This window comes from Cardiocondyla obscurior, unplaced genomic scaffold (assembly GCF_019399895.1).
Source record: "Cardiocondyla obscurior isolate alpha-2009 unplaced genomic scaffold, Cobs3.1 scaffold1_7361187_7686053, whole genome shotgun sequence".
Classification (NCBI taxonomy): Eukaryota; Metazoa; Arthropoda; class Insecta; order Hymenoptera; family Formicidae; genus Cardiocondyla; species Cardiocondyla obscurior.
Window position 1 is genome coordinate 261,202 of NW_027228794.1, and position 13,972 is coordinate 275,173.

The 13,972-nt window shown below is 44.5% G+C and overlaps 4 protein-coding genes across 4 annotated transcripts; 3 read left to right on the plus strand and 1 right to left on the minus strand.

The window, feature by feature from the left end:
- Positions 1-657: 657 nt before the first annotated feature.
- LOC139112729 (ankyrin repeat and KH domain-containing protein mask-like) lies at positions 658-1,702 on the minus strand. The gene is made up of 2 exons (XM_070673794.1): positions 1,043-1,702; positions 658-946 (listed from the first exon to the last, which is right to left on the minus strand). The coding sequence occupies exon 1, from the start codon at positions 1,679-1,681 to the stop codon at positions 1,172-1,174; it is 510 nt and encodes a 169-aa protein (XP_070529895.1). The 5' UTR covers positions 1,682-1,702; the 3' UTR covers positions 658-946; positions 1,043-1,171.
- A 6,150-nt stretch (positions 1,703-7,852) lies between these two features.
- On the plus strand, positions 7,853-10,233 carry LOC139112735 (uncharacterized). The gene is made up of 2 exons (XM_070673801.1): positions 7,853-9,235; positions 9,295-10,233. Exons 1-2 carry the CDS (start codon positions 7,853-7,855, stop codon positions 10,231-10,233), a joined length of 2,322 nt encoding a protein of 773 aa, XP_070529902.1.
- A 60-nt stretch (positions 10,234-10,293) lies between these two features.
- On the plus strand, positions 10,294-11,304 carry LOC139112736 (uncharacterized). Its single transcript, XM_070673803.1, has one exon. It carries the CDS (start codon positions 10,294-10,296, stop codon positions 11,302-11,304), a length of 1,011 nt encoding a protein of 336 aa, XP_070529904.1.
- A 216-nt stretch (positions 11,305-11,520) lies between these two features.
- On the plus strand, positions 11,521-13,062 carry LOC139112737 (uncharacterized). The gene has a single exon (XM_070673804.1). It carries the CDS (start codon positions 11,521-11,523, stop codon positions 13,060-13,062), a length of 1,542 nt encoding a protein of 513 aa, XP_070529905.1.
- Positions 13,063-13,972: the final 910 nt, after the last annotated feature.

The following is a 13,972-nucleotide window of genomic DNA, read 5'->3' on the forward strand; positions in this document are numbered from 1 at the left end:
AATATTTTAATAATATTTAATTTTACTTTACAGCACCACGATGGATGAAAGGAGGAAGAAATAGAGGCCGGGGCCGTGGTCGCGGACGTGGTCGTGGACGTGGTCACGGCGCCGGCGCCACAGTGCACAACCAGACATTATATTTCTACTAATTTTAAACTAATAACTGTTAATACATTATTATATTATAATTTTTTTTTTAATACATTATGTTAATGTTAATACATTATAATATTGTTAATCCATTATAATAACAACGTTAATACACATTAAAAATAATTCTAAACAGAACATTTATTGAAACATGTATTTTATTCACCAAAATTGTACAACTTCTTTCCATCCTTCTCCACGTTTTCCACTTTGTATCCGCCTGTAAAAATTATTGATAAGATAACAAAAAAGAAAAATGCATTTACTTACTTTTCCGAAGTATTATTCTGAGATTTGGTATATATCACGATGTCACATACAAATTACATAAAATGTAAAGTACATTATGATTTTTATAGCGAATGTCCTCCGCTGTTACGATTCAAGTATACATATAATGGTAATAATAGCCAGATGTGATATCTAAAGTGCCAGATATTATAGGACATGTATTAATTTTAAGTAATTAACTTGTATAGAGTTGAACAACTTATCGTTATCTTCACGCTTTCCACTTTGTTTGAGGCTGGTATTACTCGCTTTCGATGACGTGTTTAAAGTATCTCCATCGTATTGATTATTATAAAACTTTTTTCCTTTGCCAGGAACATAAGTTTCATTACCAGTCGCTTCAAAATCTTCTCTATCAGCAGGATGCCTCAAGGAAGATTCAAAAATTAATTGACCTTTCAATTTTCAGTCGGAATTAATATTGGTGGATGTCCTAGTGGTTGTAATCGAAGTTGTTGATACCGATCCTGCACTGATAACACTAGTAATAACCATAATCCGCCTGTAAAAATTATTGATATATAACAAAATATTATTTTAAATTTTAATATATTTCAAAAATAGGTAGAGAACAAAAAAGAAAAATGCGTTTACTTACTTTTCCGAAGTATTATTCTGAGATTTGGTCGATGTTGCCGTATTTTGAGATAAATTCGTGTTTTGTGAAAGAAGGGTCTTGGACGAACGCTGTGGGGACGTATCCTTATCGTTGTTACTAGGACTATTATTATTCTTTTTTTTCTTTTTTCCTTCTTTTTTTTTTTGCTTTTACATCATTGCTACTGCAACTTCCCTGACTGTTTGCATCTATTCCACTATCACCCTCTTCTCTATCAGGATCCTCCGGGCTTCTGTTCACAGGAGATGGTACACTCTCCATTCTTTCATCGCCGCCCTCATGTTCGCTGTCATCTGCTCGATCGCATTCCTCATCTGATTTTTTTCCGCTTTCTTCCTGATCCTCAAAAGTGGTTTCATTTTTCTTGTACTCCTCATGAAGTTTACGTTTTTCTTCCTTCTTCTCAAGTTTTTTTTTTTTTCTCTCTCGTCTTCGCGCAGCAGGCGCCTTTTTCGATTCCTCTCTTGTCATTTCCATATCAAGTTCTTCTAATAGTATTGTGGCATTTTTATTCGCTTTAGCAGCCTGTGTTTCTTTAGCAGCTCTTATTACTTTCACACACTTCTGACATTTTTCTAAGAGCTTTTTGTCGCTAACTGTCGCTATATATCTTGTCATCTCTTGATTCAGCCATCTCTGAAATATAAGATTATTAATAATAACATTTAAATTATATTTAATATAATATATATACTATAAATAACATTTAAATAATATTAGTCACACTTATCTTAATTAACGGATCACTGCGGATCACTAACCTCACACGTCGAACTCACACGTCAATCAACAGAGTCGATAATATTATCAAACAGTCGATAAATCAATCCGCACCATCTAGCGACGCGAAAACGAAAGGGACATTTTTTGAGACGTAAAAATGACGACGGAGAATCTTAATAATTTTACTCTTGTAACCAAAATTAACATCGCGATATCTTTATTTATAGACCACGCAGCGAAATAATAAAAAGACTTTTATTATATAAATCGACCCTAATCTATACAATATGCCTATTAAGAAAGCGATTGGTTGAGCCGTTATTGAGATCCGGTAATCTACGGATTTCTCAAAACGTCGTCTCGCGTAATAGAGGCACGATAGTGCATAAAAAAAATATAAAAAAAATTTTTTTTCCATTTTTTATATTAAACTGATTAGACCACGATTTATCAGAGTATGTACTATAATTCTGAAGAAGGATTTTTTATTTTGTTTAACCGTTTAGAAAAATAATGAGAAATACAAATGGGTGATAAAACAGGAAGGTTTAGCTTCCCCTTAAATAAGATATTTAATAAGGTTTTTTACAATAACTAGTTCTGAATGAATTCTAACAAATAAAAGTGAAAATAAAAATGATAGTTTAGCAAGTAATCGGCAGCTCTTTGTTGATCGCTTTAAATTATTGAGTTACTGTTTCAAATACTTTTTTTTTAAGAAATTTAACAATTAAATTTTCTTTTTCAATATTCAACCGAAAACATCTGATTGTAATATTTAATTTTTACCATATGCAAAACAGTTTTGATACTGCGTCTCCATTTTGTCTATCTCATAAATTAGACGGCATGGAATCGTGCGTAAGACTAGAGTATCAAATATCTCGGGCTGTTTATTGTTCCTAACTATAAACTCTTGACTTTCAGCGCCTCCCTGGCTGGCACTTCGTTCTTTGTTTAAAAAAATAGGTAATATTACAGAAAAGTTATAATTGTTTAAGAGAACGTATGGCGCTTTTAATATTTATAATAAACAATTTTTATGATTATTGAAAGTGAGAACAGAAGAAGATGAGTCGCGCAATGCCTTACCGTTTATTATAGAAAATTATCTTAAAAAAAATATTACGTTTAAATTTATAAAACGTTAATAATAAATTTTTAATGTGACTAATAATTAAATTGTTTTTACATCTACGCGTCTTAAAATATTATTCATATTATATTCTTATTATTATTAACAATGTCAATTGTTATATTTTAACGAGTGTCATAGATTGTAACGAGGGAAAATTCGTGATTTTGGTTACCGATCATCGGGTATCAAATTACCGATTAAGGACGCTGTAGGACCCAATTGTATTACCGACGAGTTCTCGCGTCAGCGCAGGTGTAATTTAGGATGGTGCTCGGAAGAAGCACAAGTCAACATGTGCTTTCTCGGGATTGTGCTATCCACTGTGATGGATGGGTGATAAAAGTGCTTATGGTGTACGCCACTATACTACCGAGGCGACGGCAAGGACGGTCAAGGCCGGACAACAACGGACGGCAGGACGAACCACGGCGTGCGGATCAGAAAGAACGTCGACAAATGTATTATCGTACCGATAGGTCGTCGGGGTTATGGAGAGACGTATATGTGCCCCGCGGCGGGAATCCCTGAGTCATCGCCCCACGGAAGCCCTCAGGCTAATCAAGTTCTCTTCTGCAGTTTTAAGTACGGGATTAAGAATCGGACCCACGGAGTGTAAGAACGAGCCAGCTCGACCATCACGGGCCGCGGGATCTACCTGCGTACCGTGTTCCTGTAACAACGGGGAAGAGAACCAACAAAAAGACTTCTTATGCAATCGTACGAGGTTTGAGATCCCGGATTTTTGCACGACGGTGAAGTTCATCACCAAGTAATCCCTTTCAATGTAGAGAAACTTTGCCGCCGGTGGACTTGAAGACGTCACGTGAGCATCACGTGACTGAACATTGCTACGGCGCGTAGCCGTTAATATTAGAGTGTGTAAGCATCATGTGACTGTATATAGTGTCGGCCCGTTGCCGCTAATATTAGAGTGTGTGAGAACATCACGTGATTTGTATGTCGGCTCGTGCCATTGGTGTTATTGCGCGCGAAACAATATTTTCCCTTGCAGATATAGTTTACATTCTTTATATTATTATTTTGTTGGAGTCGTGGGTGTCATCTCCGAAGTAAAGAGTTAAATCAAAAGCTTGGTTTATGTGTAGATATTGATTTGTGATTTTCTGCACAAGATTATTTTTTTGTAGAGAGGAAATGTTTATCCAAGTGACCAAGCTGAAGATTTTTTCTTAAGCTTATTGGTCAAATCGATTTTACTAGATTTTAAAGAGTTTATTTAGAAAAAAAGTTTTATTTTTGACGTCACACTACGATTGGTTTATTTGGCGCTTCAGACTTAAATACACCAATCGTAGCAACGCTTTAAATAGTCTGTAAAATTTGGAGCGGCAACTGAACCGCACCCTTGAACGTACATTATTTGTCGAAAAGACATCCAATTAAAGTATCCGATTCATGTCCAAAACAGGATATCATATTTAAGTCCCATTAATATCCACAGACATTTGGACATGAAATGGACTTAAACTGTACATCCATAAGATGTCCTGTGCGATCTGGAAAGGGTTCTCTGGAGAAACAGACCTGTTGCACCATCCGCGTTACTCGATTATTCACAAAAAGAAAAATACATAAATAACAGAAGAAACTAACAAATTAAAATATATACAAATATAAGAACAAAATGTAAAAAAAAATATGTATCGTGTTAGCCATAACCGCCACTAGGAATAAAATGTATCAAAGACAGCAAGGTTATGTTTTGGTTGTGCGCTGTTTATTGCTGCACAAGCCCGCCAAATTTGGTCACATGATTACGCTCGACCAATCCGCGCGAGACTTGTGTAGTCCTCATATAGCGAAATTGCGCAATCTTTTATCACGTAATACCTGCATGATGCCATGGCCCAAATCGTGTAATCATGCATGCATGGCGCTATAAGAAAACGATATTGGTATGCATTGAAACGACCCGTTTTGTCGCGGAAACCGAATATCGCTCTAGCGAGCTGGCCCCGGAGCGCTCGTCGGGATTCCAGGATTCGGTTTGGAGGGTCGCTAGATACACTCGAGATTGAATTAAACAATTAAACTAGATTTATTATAGGTATTGAAATATGTACAATGTGAAAACTGTTACGCTGCGATAATCGAGTATAATTGACAAGGTTCGCTGACGCGTTTGACGGATACGCGTTTACATTTATTATTTACACGGTGCCGAGCTGTTGGTCGCTCACCCCGCCGAGTGAGAGCGTCGTCGGCGCGAGCGGCGGGAGTGAGACGGCACGCGGTGTTTATACGCGGAGCGTTACCCGAAATTTAAAGCGGCGTCGCGGAACAATTAATTGACAGACGCGGAAGATTGCAACGGACGCGAACTCGTGATAACGATAGAAAGATAGGAGGGTAGCGCCTGTAAAGCGTCGATCCACCGAGATAGCTCGGTCGAGGCAGAGAGATCTCTACCCCGGTGTTCTCGACGGCGCGAAAGTAGCGTGAGGAAGCCGCACGATAATACGACTTCTACCGGGACCGAGAGTACTCGGTGGAGGCGGAGTGATTTCTACCCCTCGAGCCGGAGAGTACGTATTTATGATGCGGACTAGAGTGAGCACCAGGAGTGCCTGGTCGAGGCAGAGCTCGCTCTACCCCGTGACAATTTCTGCTCGGAGTCGGAGTCGGTGTTCGCTCGGAAGCGAACGGACGGGAACGGTGTTCTACAGCTCCGACGTCGCCTTTTTATACGTAAAAAGGGTAGACGCCGGGGGTTCGCGGTAGGGTGCTTATCGCTCGCGGCGCTAGGTTTTCGTCGCGGCGCGGTCCGGAACGAGGAGCCGCGGTGCCGTCGGCTCACTCAGGTTTGTTCAATTATTTCCGCGCGTGGAACTTAGTCGCGGAACGGCTCGTTAAACTGTCGTTAGTTATATTCGAAAAAAGTTAAGGCGCCCCGCGCCCTATAATCTTCACCGGACGGCTGGTCGGTTCGGCGGCATCGGCGGGTCGTCGGCCGGGAATGATGCACCGTCGGGGTGCATCGTTACAGCATGATATTTTAAAAGTATCATAAAGACCAAAACACGAAAACAAAAGAAAAGGTTACTACGCCTTAAGTAAAAAAATAACGCTAAATGATTTATTACATACTCATCGTCTTTATAGCAAAAAAGAATTTAAATAATAAAATAATAATATGATTTTGGATGTGCACTCTTAAATAAAATATTTATATAAAAGACATCTTAAATGGATGTCCACTGAACGTTCAGTGGACGTCTATTTATATAGCTAATATACAGGGTGATTCAGAACAACTATAGTGTCCGTGAAAAGACATGTTGTTCAGGTAATTTTATGAAGATTTTTCCTCTTTAAACAATTTTTTCGAGGCTTCGCTTTCGAGTCATGAAATTTAATAATTAGCTACACACCGGACGGCTACACATGGTAGGCAGGGACGGCGTAACTCAGCATCAAACGTGGAGAACCCGCGACGTTCTCAGTTGACTTTTTACGCACGCTACACAAAATATTTAAAAGTTTATAATTACCTTTGAATTAAGCACTTGTTAATTAGTATTATTAATAATAATTTCTTTCTATTAACATAAGAAATCTAATAATTCTCGCTCGCAAATAATCATCGAAATCAATTTTTTAGACTATTTTTGAGTATTGCATCGAGTTATTTTACTAGATTAGATTAGATTAGGTAACTTTATTGCATTCCCCATAAGGTTACAAGATTCAACAAATACATAATTCTTCTCATTCTCACATTCATCGCTGTAACTCTTGTCTCTCATCCGTCCGCTCTTACATTTCCTCACACTTATTCCTTACTCTCTCACTCACACTCCCCGTCCCTCCTCCAACCTCATTCTCCACTATGCCTCCTCTTATCCCCTACCACATTACAACTATATTTCTTTATTCTAATTCGCTCTCTCTCTCCCTCGAACCCTCGTTTCCGAAACCCTTTCGATTATTCATTTCTCTTTCGCTCCATTCCCTCTCATTATCAATACATTCTTCTCCTACCCTTCCCTCTCTCTCTCCCTCTATTCCTCATCTTATTCCCCTCTCTTTCCTCCATCCTCTCCCTCCTCTTCCTCTTTTCTTTTCTCTATTACTCTCTCTGTTCGGACATAATTGAAATGGTAACCGACCGATAGAAATTATAAAAAGTAAAACTCCTCGAAAAAAACGGGAAAGTCGCGGCGCCTAACAAAAGGCGATAACAGTCAGGCAGGGCGTTAAAAATTAATAATATTGATAGACGACGTCATATTGCCAAGGCTAACGGTAGCTGAAGCTAACGAACTCGCGTTTTGAAACGATAAAACAAAGGGTCTCGCGAAAGGCCCGGACCCGCTAAGGAGAATATAAAAACGCGATCTCGATCGGGCGAGTTAGTCGTCACATAGGTTGCGCGTGCACTTTAACTATCGATCCACTGTACATCGGAGGTCGTGCAGATTTCTCGAGAAGGTTGAGAGAATAAATCACGTTATTTTTTAAAACAATTATAACGAGTCGAGAGCATTCATTTTCGCATCCCACCTACATCTGGAAACGCCGAAAATCACGACTGCGAAATAGTCGAGAGGCCTCGACATTTTTTGGTCCTTTGAGCCGGATTCAGCCCGGGAAAGACGACCAGGGGATGTCCAGCGGATTCGAGCACGCAACCAGAGACAGAGCATAGACGGCCGTTGGAGGGTCAGACGAGGAAGACCGCGCGGACCGACCACCAGTGACGGACTCGATGAGATCTGCCAGGAGACGACATTGAGGTCAACGAAACGGTGAGCTGTATAGAGTCCGCACCAAAATTTATTGTCTAAACTAATTTTGGCTGTGTAAGCGTGAGGCAATTCGCGAGTAAGTTAATTTGATAAAGCGCGTGCGGCGCGATTCCGAATTATAACCAGTAGAAGATTTAGTAGAAATTAAAGTTACGAAATATGTCGACCAGAGGAGGATCGACAAGCGATGCGGCAACGGCGGCGGCGAATTCGGTGGTGATATTAAAACGGCGTAGGGCGACAATCAAGGCCGCGTGCACGAGAATAGAAAGTTTCGCCGCCGGCATAAATGTCGTAGACAAGGCGACGATGATACAATTGCGCGAGCGGCGGAAGAAACTAGATACCTATTGGAGCGAATACAATTCAATTCAGACGCGACTTGAAGATTTAGACGAGACCGAGGGCCGTGATCGTGAAACGTTCGAAAACGCATATTACGACCTGTGCGCGACCATAGCAGGTTTTGGCGAGCCACGCGTACAGGCATCGCCTGCCCCGAGTGCGGAGGGGTCAAGCGGTATCGGAAGTGCGGGCGCACGCAATAATGTGCGTTTGCCTAAATTAAATATACCCGCGTTCAACGGGAAATACGACAAGTGGCTGCCGTATCGTGACTTATTTAGCTCCGCGGTGCACAACAACAGCACACTTTCAAAGGTAGAGAAACTGCAATACCTAAAGGGGACGTTAGAAGGCGAGGCGTTAGGCGTGATAGACGCGTTGGAGGTGTCCGAGGCGAATTACGACGCCGCTTGGGATTTAATAAACGAGCGTTACAATAACGAAAGAGCGATCGCGTACGCACACATAAAAGCGATTATGTGTTTTCCTCCGATAATAAAGGAAGGCGCGAGCGAAATTCGGAATATGTGCGACAGCGTGTCGCGACAGTTATTATTATTAAAGGCGTTAAGACGGGATTCCGACAAGTGGGACGATGTCTTAGTGTATTGGCTGAGTACGAAATTAGATGCGGTTACGGCCCGAGAATGGCATGCGTCGCTGAAAAACTCCGAACTGCCCACGATGAAAATGTTTAAAGATTTTTTGGCGCACCGTAGCCGAATATTAGAATCGCTACCGAAACGCGAAGTCACGAGTCAAAGGCGTGAGGACTCGCGGGCGGTGACGCGGGCCGAGAGCGGACGTCAGGCGTTACACGCGACGGCCGGGGCGAGCGGGTGCTCCTATTGTAGCGGCGATCATTCCGTATACACGTGCCGGGATTTCGTCGAGTTGTCGGTGGTGCAGCGTATCGCGGAAATTAAAAAACGAAGGCTGTGTCTAAATTGTCTCAGATCAGCGTCACACAGGGCCGCCCAGTGCCCGTCGGGCAGCTGTCGCATCTGTAAAAGCAAGCATAATTCCTTGTTGCATTTACCGCGTGGATCGAACGAGGGATCCAGATCAAGCGCGGGGGAACAGGGATCCGCGGCGGGAACGTCGCGTTCCACGTCGGGTGAAGCGACGGCGTTAGTCGCTCGCAAGGGGGGCCGGGAGGGGCACCTCAGAGGTATTGCTCTCAACCGCGGTAATATATATATTTGATAAGAAAAACTCGAAAAACTATTCGCGTGTTGTTGGACTCCGGTTCGCAGGCCAACTTTATAACGGCTGGGGCCGCGAAAGCGTTATGTTTACCGTGTAGGTCGATAAACTTGACTATAGCGGGTGTCGGTAAATTAACGAGTCAATCTACCCGGGTTGCTCGCGTTCGAATACGCTCGCGCACGAGTGCATTTGAAGCCGAGATCGAATGCGTGGTCACCGATCACATCACGGGCCGGATTCCGACCGTTTCTCTGCGGCGCAAAAAAATTAAATTACCACCGGGCATTCAATTAGCGGACCCCCAGTTTTACAAGGCGGACGCGATTGACATGCTTATTGGGGCCGAATTATTCTGGGATCTGGTGTGCGTTGGCTGGATACACGCCACGCAGGACCACCCGGTAATACAGAAGACGCGTCTGGGATGGGTTTTGGCCGGTAGATCGGTGGACACAAGGGGCGCTCCGACAGGATCGTGTGCGTTACACGCGGTTATTACGAACGCGGAGCTGCATAATAGTTTGAAGCGTTTTTGGGAACTGGAGGAGGTTGCGGAAACCTCACGCGGAACCGCAGACAAGCGGATGTGCGAACAGCATTTTTTGGAGAACGTCCAGATCGGGAAGGACGGAAGATATACAGTAAAGATGCCTGTGAAACCGGGGGCCTTAGCGCTACTGGGCGAGTCGCGGGAGATCGCGATGAGGCGGCTATTCGGCTTGGAAAAAAGATTCCGACGAGATGCTCAATTCAGAGACGCATATGCTCGCTTCATACAAGATTACAAACGTCTGGGGCATATGAGAGAAATTGATTCGCGAGAGCGGGACATGCCGGGATCGCTGTACCTACCGCATCACGGCGTGTTAAAGAAATCCGAGGCGGGAGTCAAATTAAGAGTAGTGTTCGACGCATCATGCCGGACGAGCGGTGGTCGGTCATTGAACGAGGCGTTATTAACGGGGCCGACTATTCAGCAGGAATAAGCCTCAATTTTAATTCGATTTCGTACGTGGCGGTATGTATTTACCGCCGATATTATTAAAATGTATCGACAAATACTCGTGGACGCGTCACAGACTAAATTACAGCGCATTTTGTGGCGCGGATCGGAGTGCGAAGCGATCCAGGAATACGAATTGCTCACGGTGACATACGGAACGACGTCCGCGCCGTTCCTCGCTACACGAGTGTTAAAACATTTGGCAGAATCCCACGAGTCGGAATTTCCGGTCGGAGCAAAGCGCATTACGCGTGATTTTTATATGGACAATCTGCTCACCGGAGCAGATACGTTGGACGAAGCAATAACCGCGCGAGACCAGATAATTGCGATACTTAGACGCGGCAAATTAGAACTAAGTAAATGGTTATCGAACCACGTAGAATTGCTTCCGCGCGAGGAGCAAGGCGGCGGAGAATTGTCGGTCTTAACGGGCGAGGGCGAACGCAAGATACTGGGCATCCAGTGGGATCCCAGCAAAGATGAGTTTATAATTGAGGCGGGCGATAGCGCGCAGGGAGGACGGATAATCAAACGCACAGTACTGGCCGAGATCGCCGGTCTATTCGAACCGCTCGGCGTGTTGGAGCCGCTCATCGTGGTATCCAAGCTTGTCTTGCAGAAGACGTGGCAAGCGGAGGTCGGATGGGATGAAACGTTGCCACCGGATTTGCACCAGCGATGGGTCGACTTTCGTGTACAGTTACGCGAGTTGAAGGGCGCGCGAATACCGCATTGGGTGGGTACCAAAAGATTAAAAGAAATGCAGGTGCACGGATTTTGTGACGCAAGCGAGCGCGCCTATGGTGCATGTATATACGTGCGTGTAACCGAGGCGGGCGGACGGCACCGGGTGGCATTATTAACATCGAAGTCACGAGTCGCGCCGGTCAGAGCGGTATCGTTGCCGCGGTTAAAGTTGAGCGCGGCTCTGTTGCTAGCAAGGCTGCTCGAGAGAATTCGCACCGCTTGGGAGATCGGCAAGAAAAAAATAGTACTCTGGTCGGATTCCACAATAATGTTGCAGTGGATAAAATCCTCCTCCCAAAAATAAAAGGCCTTTGTGGCTAACCGCGTGGGAGAAATTCAAGCGATTACAGAAATAACCGATTGGCGACACGTACCGACAGCCGAAAACCCCGCGGATATGCTGTCACGCGGGACGAGCGTGAGAGAGTTGATAGACTCGTCTGTGTGGTGGAGCGGGCCTGCCTTTTTACGCGCGGACGAGAATGCATGGCCAAATAAATTAATAGAATCGCCGAAAGAAATGCCGGAGCAGAAGCGTGTGATTGCCGCGGTAGCTAGAATACAAGACAAAGGGGTGGTGCAAACCCTGCTAGAAAAAATATCCAGCCTAAACAAAATTGTACGCGTAATAGCCTATTGCCGACGAATATCGCGGAAACAAAAAGAGAAAAGATGCGTGACAATTTCACCGATGGAATTTAAAGAGGCATTGTATAGAATTGTAAGAAATGTACAGCGCGAGGCCTTCGCTCCGAAATACGAGGCATTACAAGCGAATAAAGAAATAAATAGCCGAAGTAGCGTTTTTAATGTGGCACCGTTTATCGACGAAGTCGGAATAATTCGCGTGGGAGGCCGATTAAAAAACGCGGAAATTCCGTTTTACGCGAGACACCCAATGTTATTACCGAAGCGCCACGAGTTAACCACGCGAATTATACAATTAGAGCATGTAAACGCGTTGCATGCCGGCGCGCAGACGACGCTCGCGATCGTCCGGCAAAGATTTTGGCCGATAGCTGCGCGCTCGGTGGTGCGGGGCGTCGTGCGTCGTTGCGTCAAATGTTTTCGATGTAACCCAAGACTGTCACAAGCCATTATGGCAGATTTACCGAACAAGCGGGTGAATGTAGCGCGACCGTTTTCGCATGCGGGCATCGATTATGCCGGTCCAATTTTACTTAAAGATCATAAGCAGCAAAATGCCAAGCTGACGAAGGCATACTTGGCTATTTTTGTATGTTTTACCGTGCGGGCCGTGCACATCGAACTGGTTAGCGATTTGACTTCCGACGCCTTCATTGCGGCGCTCAAACGATTTATATCGCGACGCGGCAAGCCGGCGTGCCTGTATTCGGACAACGGTACGACGTTTGTAGGGGCCGAGAAGCGGTTAAAAGAATTGCGCGAATGCGTGCGGAGCGAGGCGACAGCCCTGGCGATTCGCGAATTTCTGAGCGAAAAGGGTATTGAGTGGAAATTCATACCGCCGTATGCTCCACATTTTGGTGGATTGTGGGAAGCAGCGGTAAAATCCGCGAAGACCCACTTAAACCGAGTCTTGGGTCAAGCGCATGCCACCTTCGAAGAGATGTACACGATATTGTGCGAGATCGAGGGAATTATGAATTCGAGACCGCTTGCGCCGCTTAGTGCGGATCCGACGGACCTAGATTGCCTCACGCCGGGTCATTTTTTAATTGGTGCGGCTCTGTGCAGCTTTTCTGTTCCAGGATTAGAACACATACCGGAGGGACGACTACTTCGATGGCAGCGTGTCGAGCAGATGCGCCAGCATTTTTGGAAACGCTGGAAGGACGAGTATCTGCACACCTTGATACAACGCACAAAGTGGCGAACGAGCCGGGGGACGCCGATAGCTGTGGGACAAATGGTGGTTGTCCAGCAGGCCGGACTCGGACCCTTACAGTGGCTCCTAGGAAGGATACAGGAGGTGCATCCCGGAGCCGATGGAGTAGTGCGTACCGCGACCATCCGCACTAAGAAGGGAGAGATAACGAGACCGACCACCAGACTGGCGGTCCTTCCGTTAGAAGAGTAGCGTCCCAACCGGTTAACTGGCGTATAATGTAATATTAATCGATGAGCCAATTTAAATTGAGCGAGCGAAAACGACGAACGTTGCGTATAGCGATTAAAGACTACGGTATTGAAGTATAATACTTCAAGGGGGTCGGGATGTTCGGACATAATTGAAATGGTAACCGACCGATAGAAATTATAAAAAGTAAAACTCCTCAAAAAAAACGGGAAAGTCGCGGCGCCTAACAAAAGGCGATAACAGTCAGGCAGGGCGTTAAAAATTAATAATATTGATAGACGACGTCATATTGCCAAGGCTAACGGTAGCTGAAGCTAACGAACTCGCGTTTTGAAACGATGAGACAAAGGGTCTCGCGAAAGGCCCGGACCCGCTAAGGAGAATATAAAAACGCGATCTCGATCGGGCGAGTCAGTCGTCACATAGGTTGCGCGTGCACTTTAACTATCGATCCACTGTACATCGGAGGTCGTGCAGATCTCTCGAGAAGGTTGAGAGAATAAATCACGTTATTTTTTAAAACAATTATAACGAGTCGAGAGCATTCATTTTCGCATCCCACCTACATCCGGGAACGCCGAAAATCACGACGGCAAAATAGTCGAGAGGCCTCAACACTCTGCTCTTCCTCTATTTCCCCCCTGAATTCTTGCATCCTTCTCATCCATATTTCTCCCTTCCCTTCTCCGTTCAGCACCTTCTTTACTTAATCCCTCCATACCCCTTCTGCTCCCCAACTTCCACATTCCTCCCATACGTACTCCCACGTCTCTGTTTCTCTTCCGCATACCCTGCACATCCTTCTCTCCTCTTTTTCTCAATACCTGTTACCCCTCATCTCTTCTCTCAGCCTAAATCTCGCCACTCTCCTCCATCTCTTCTCATTCTACCCCTTTTTTAAGTAGCTCGG

Excerpts from the sequence above, each read along its gene's own strand:
- LOC139112729 (XM_070673794.1), bottom strand. The coding sequence starts at position 1,681 with ATGACAAGATATATAGCGACAGTTAGCGACAAAAAGCTCTTAGAAAAA.
- LOC139112735 (XM_070673801.1), top strand. The coding sequence starts at position 7,853 with ATGTCGACCAGAGGAGGATCGACAAGCGATGCGGCAACGGCGGCGGCG. Across the intron at positions 9,236-9,294 it reads CTCTCAACCGCGGTAATATA|GCCAACTTTATAACGGCTGG; the intron begins TATATTTGATAA and ends TCCGGTTCGCAG.
- LOC139112736 (XM_070673803.1), top strand. The coding sequence starts at position 10,294 with ATGTATCGACAAATACTCGTGGACGCGTCACAGACTAAATTACAGCGC.
- LOC139112737 (XM_070673804.1), top strand. The coding sequence starts at position 11,521 with ATGCCGGAGCAGAAGCGTGTGATTGCCGCGGTAGCTAGAATACAAGAC.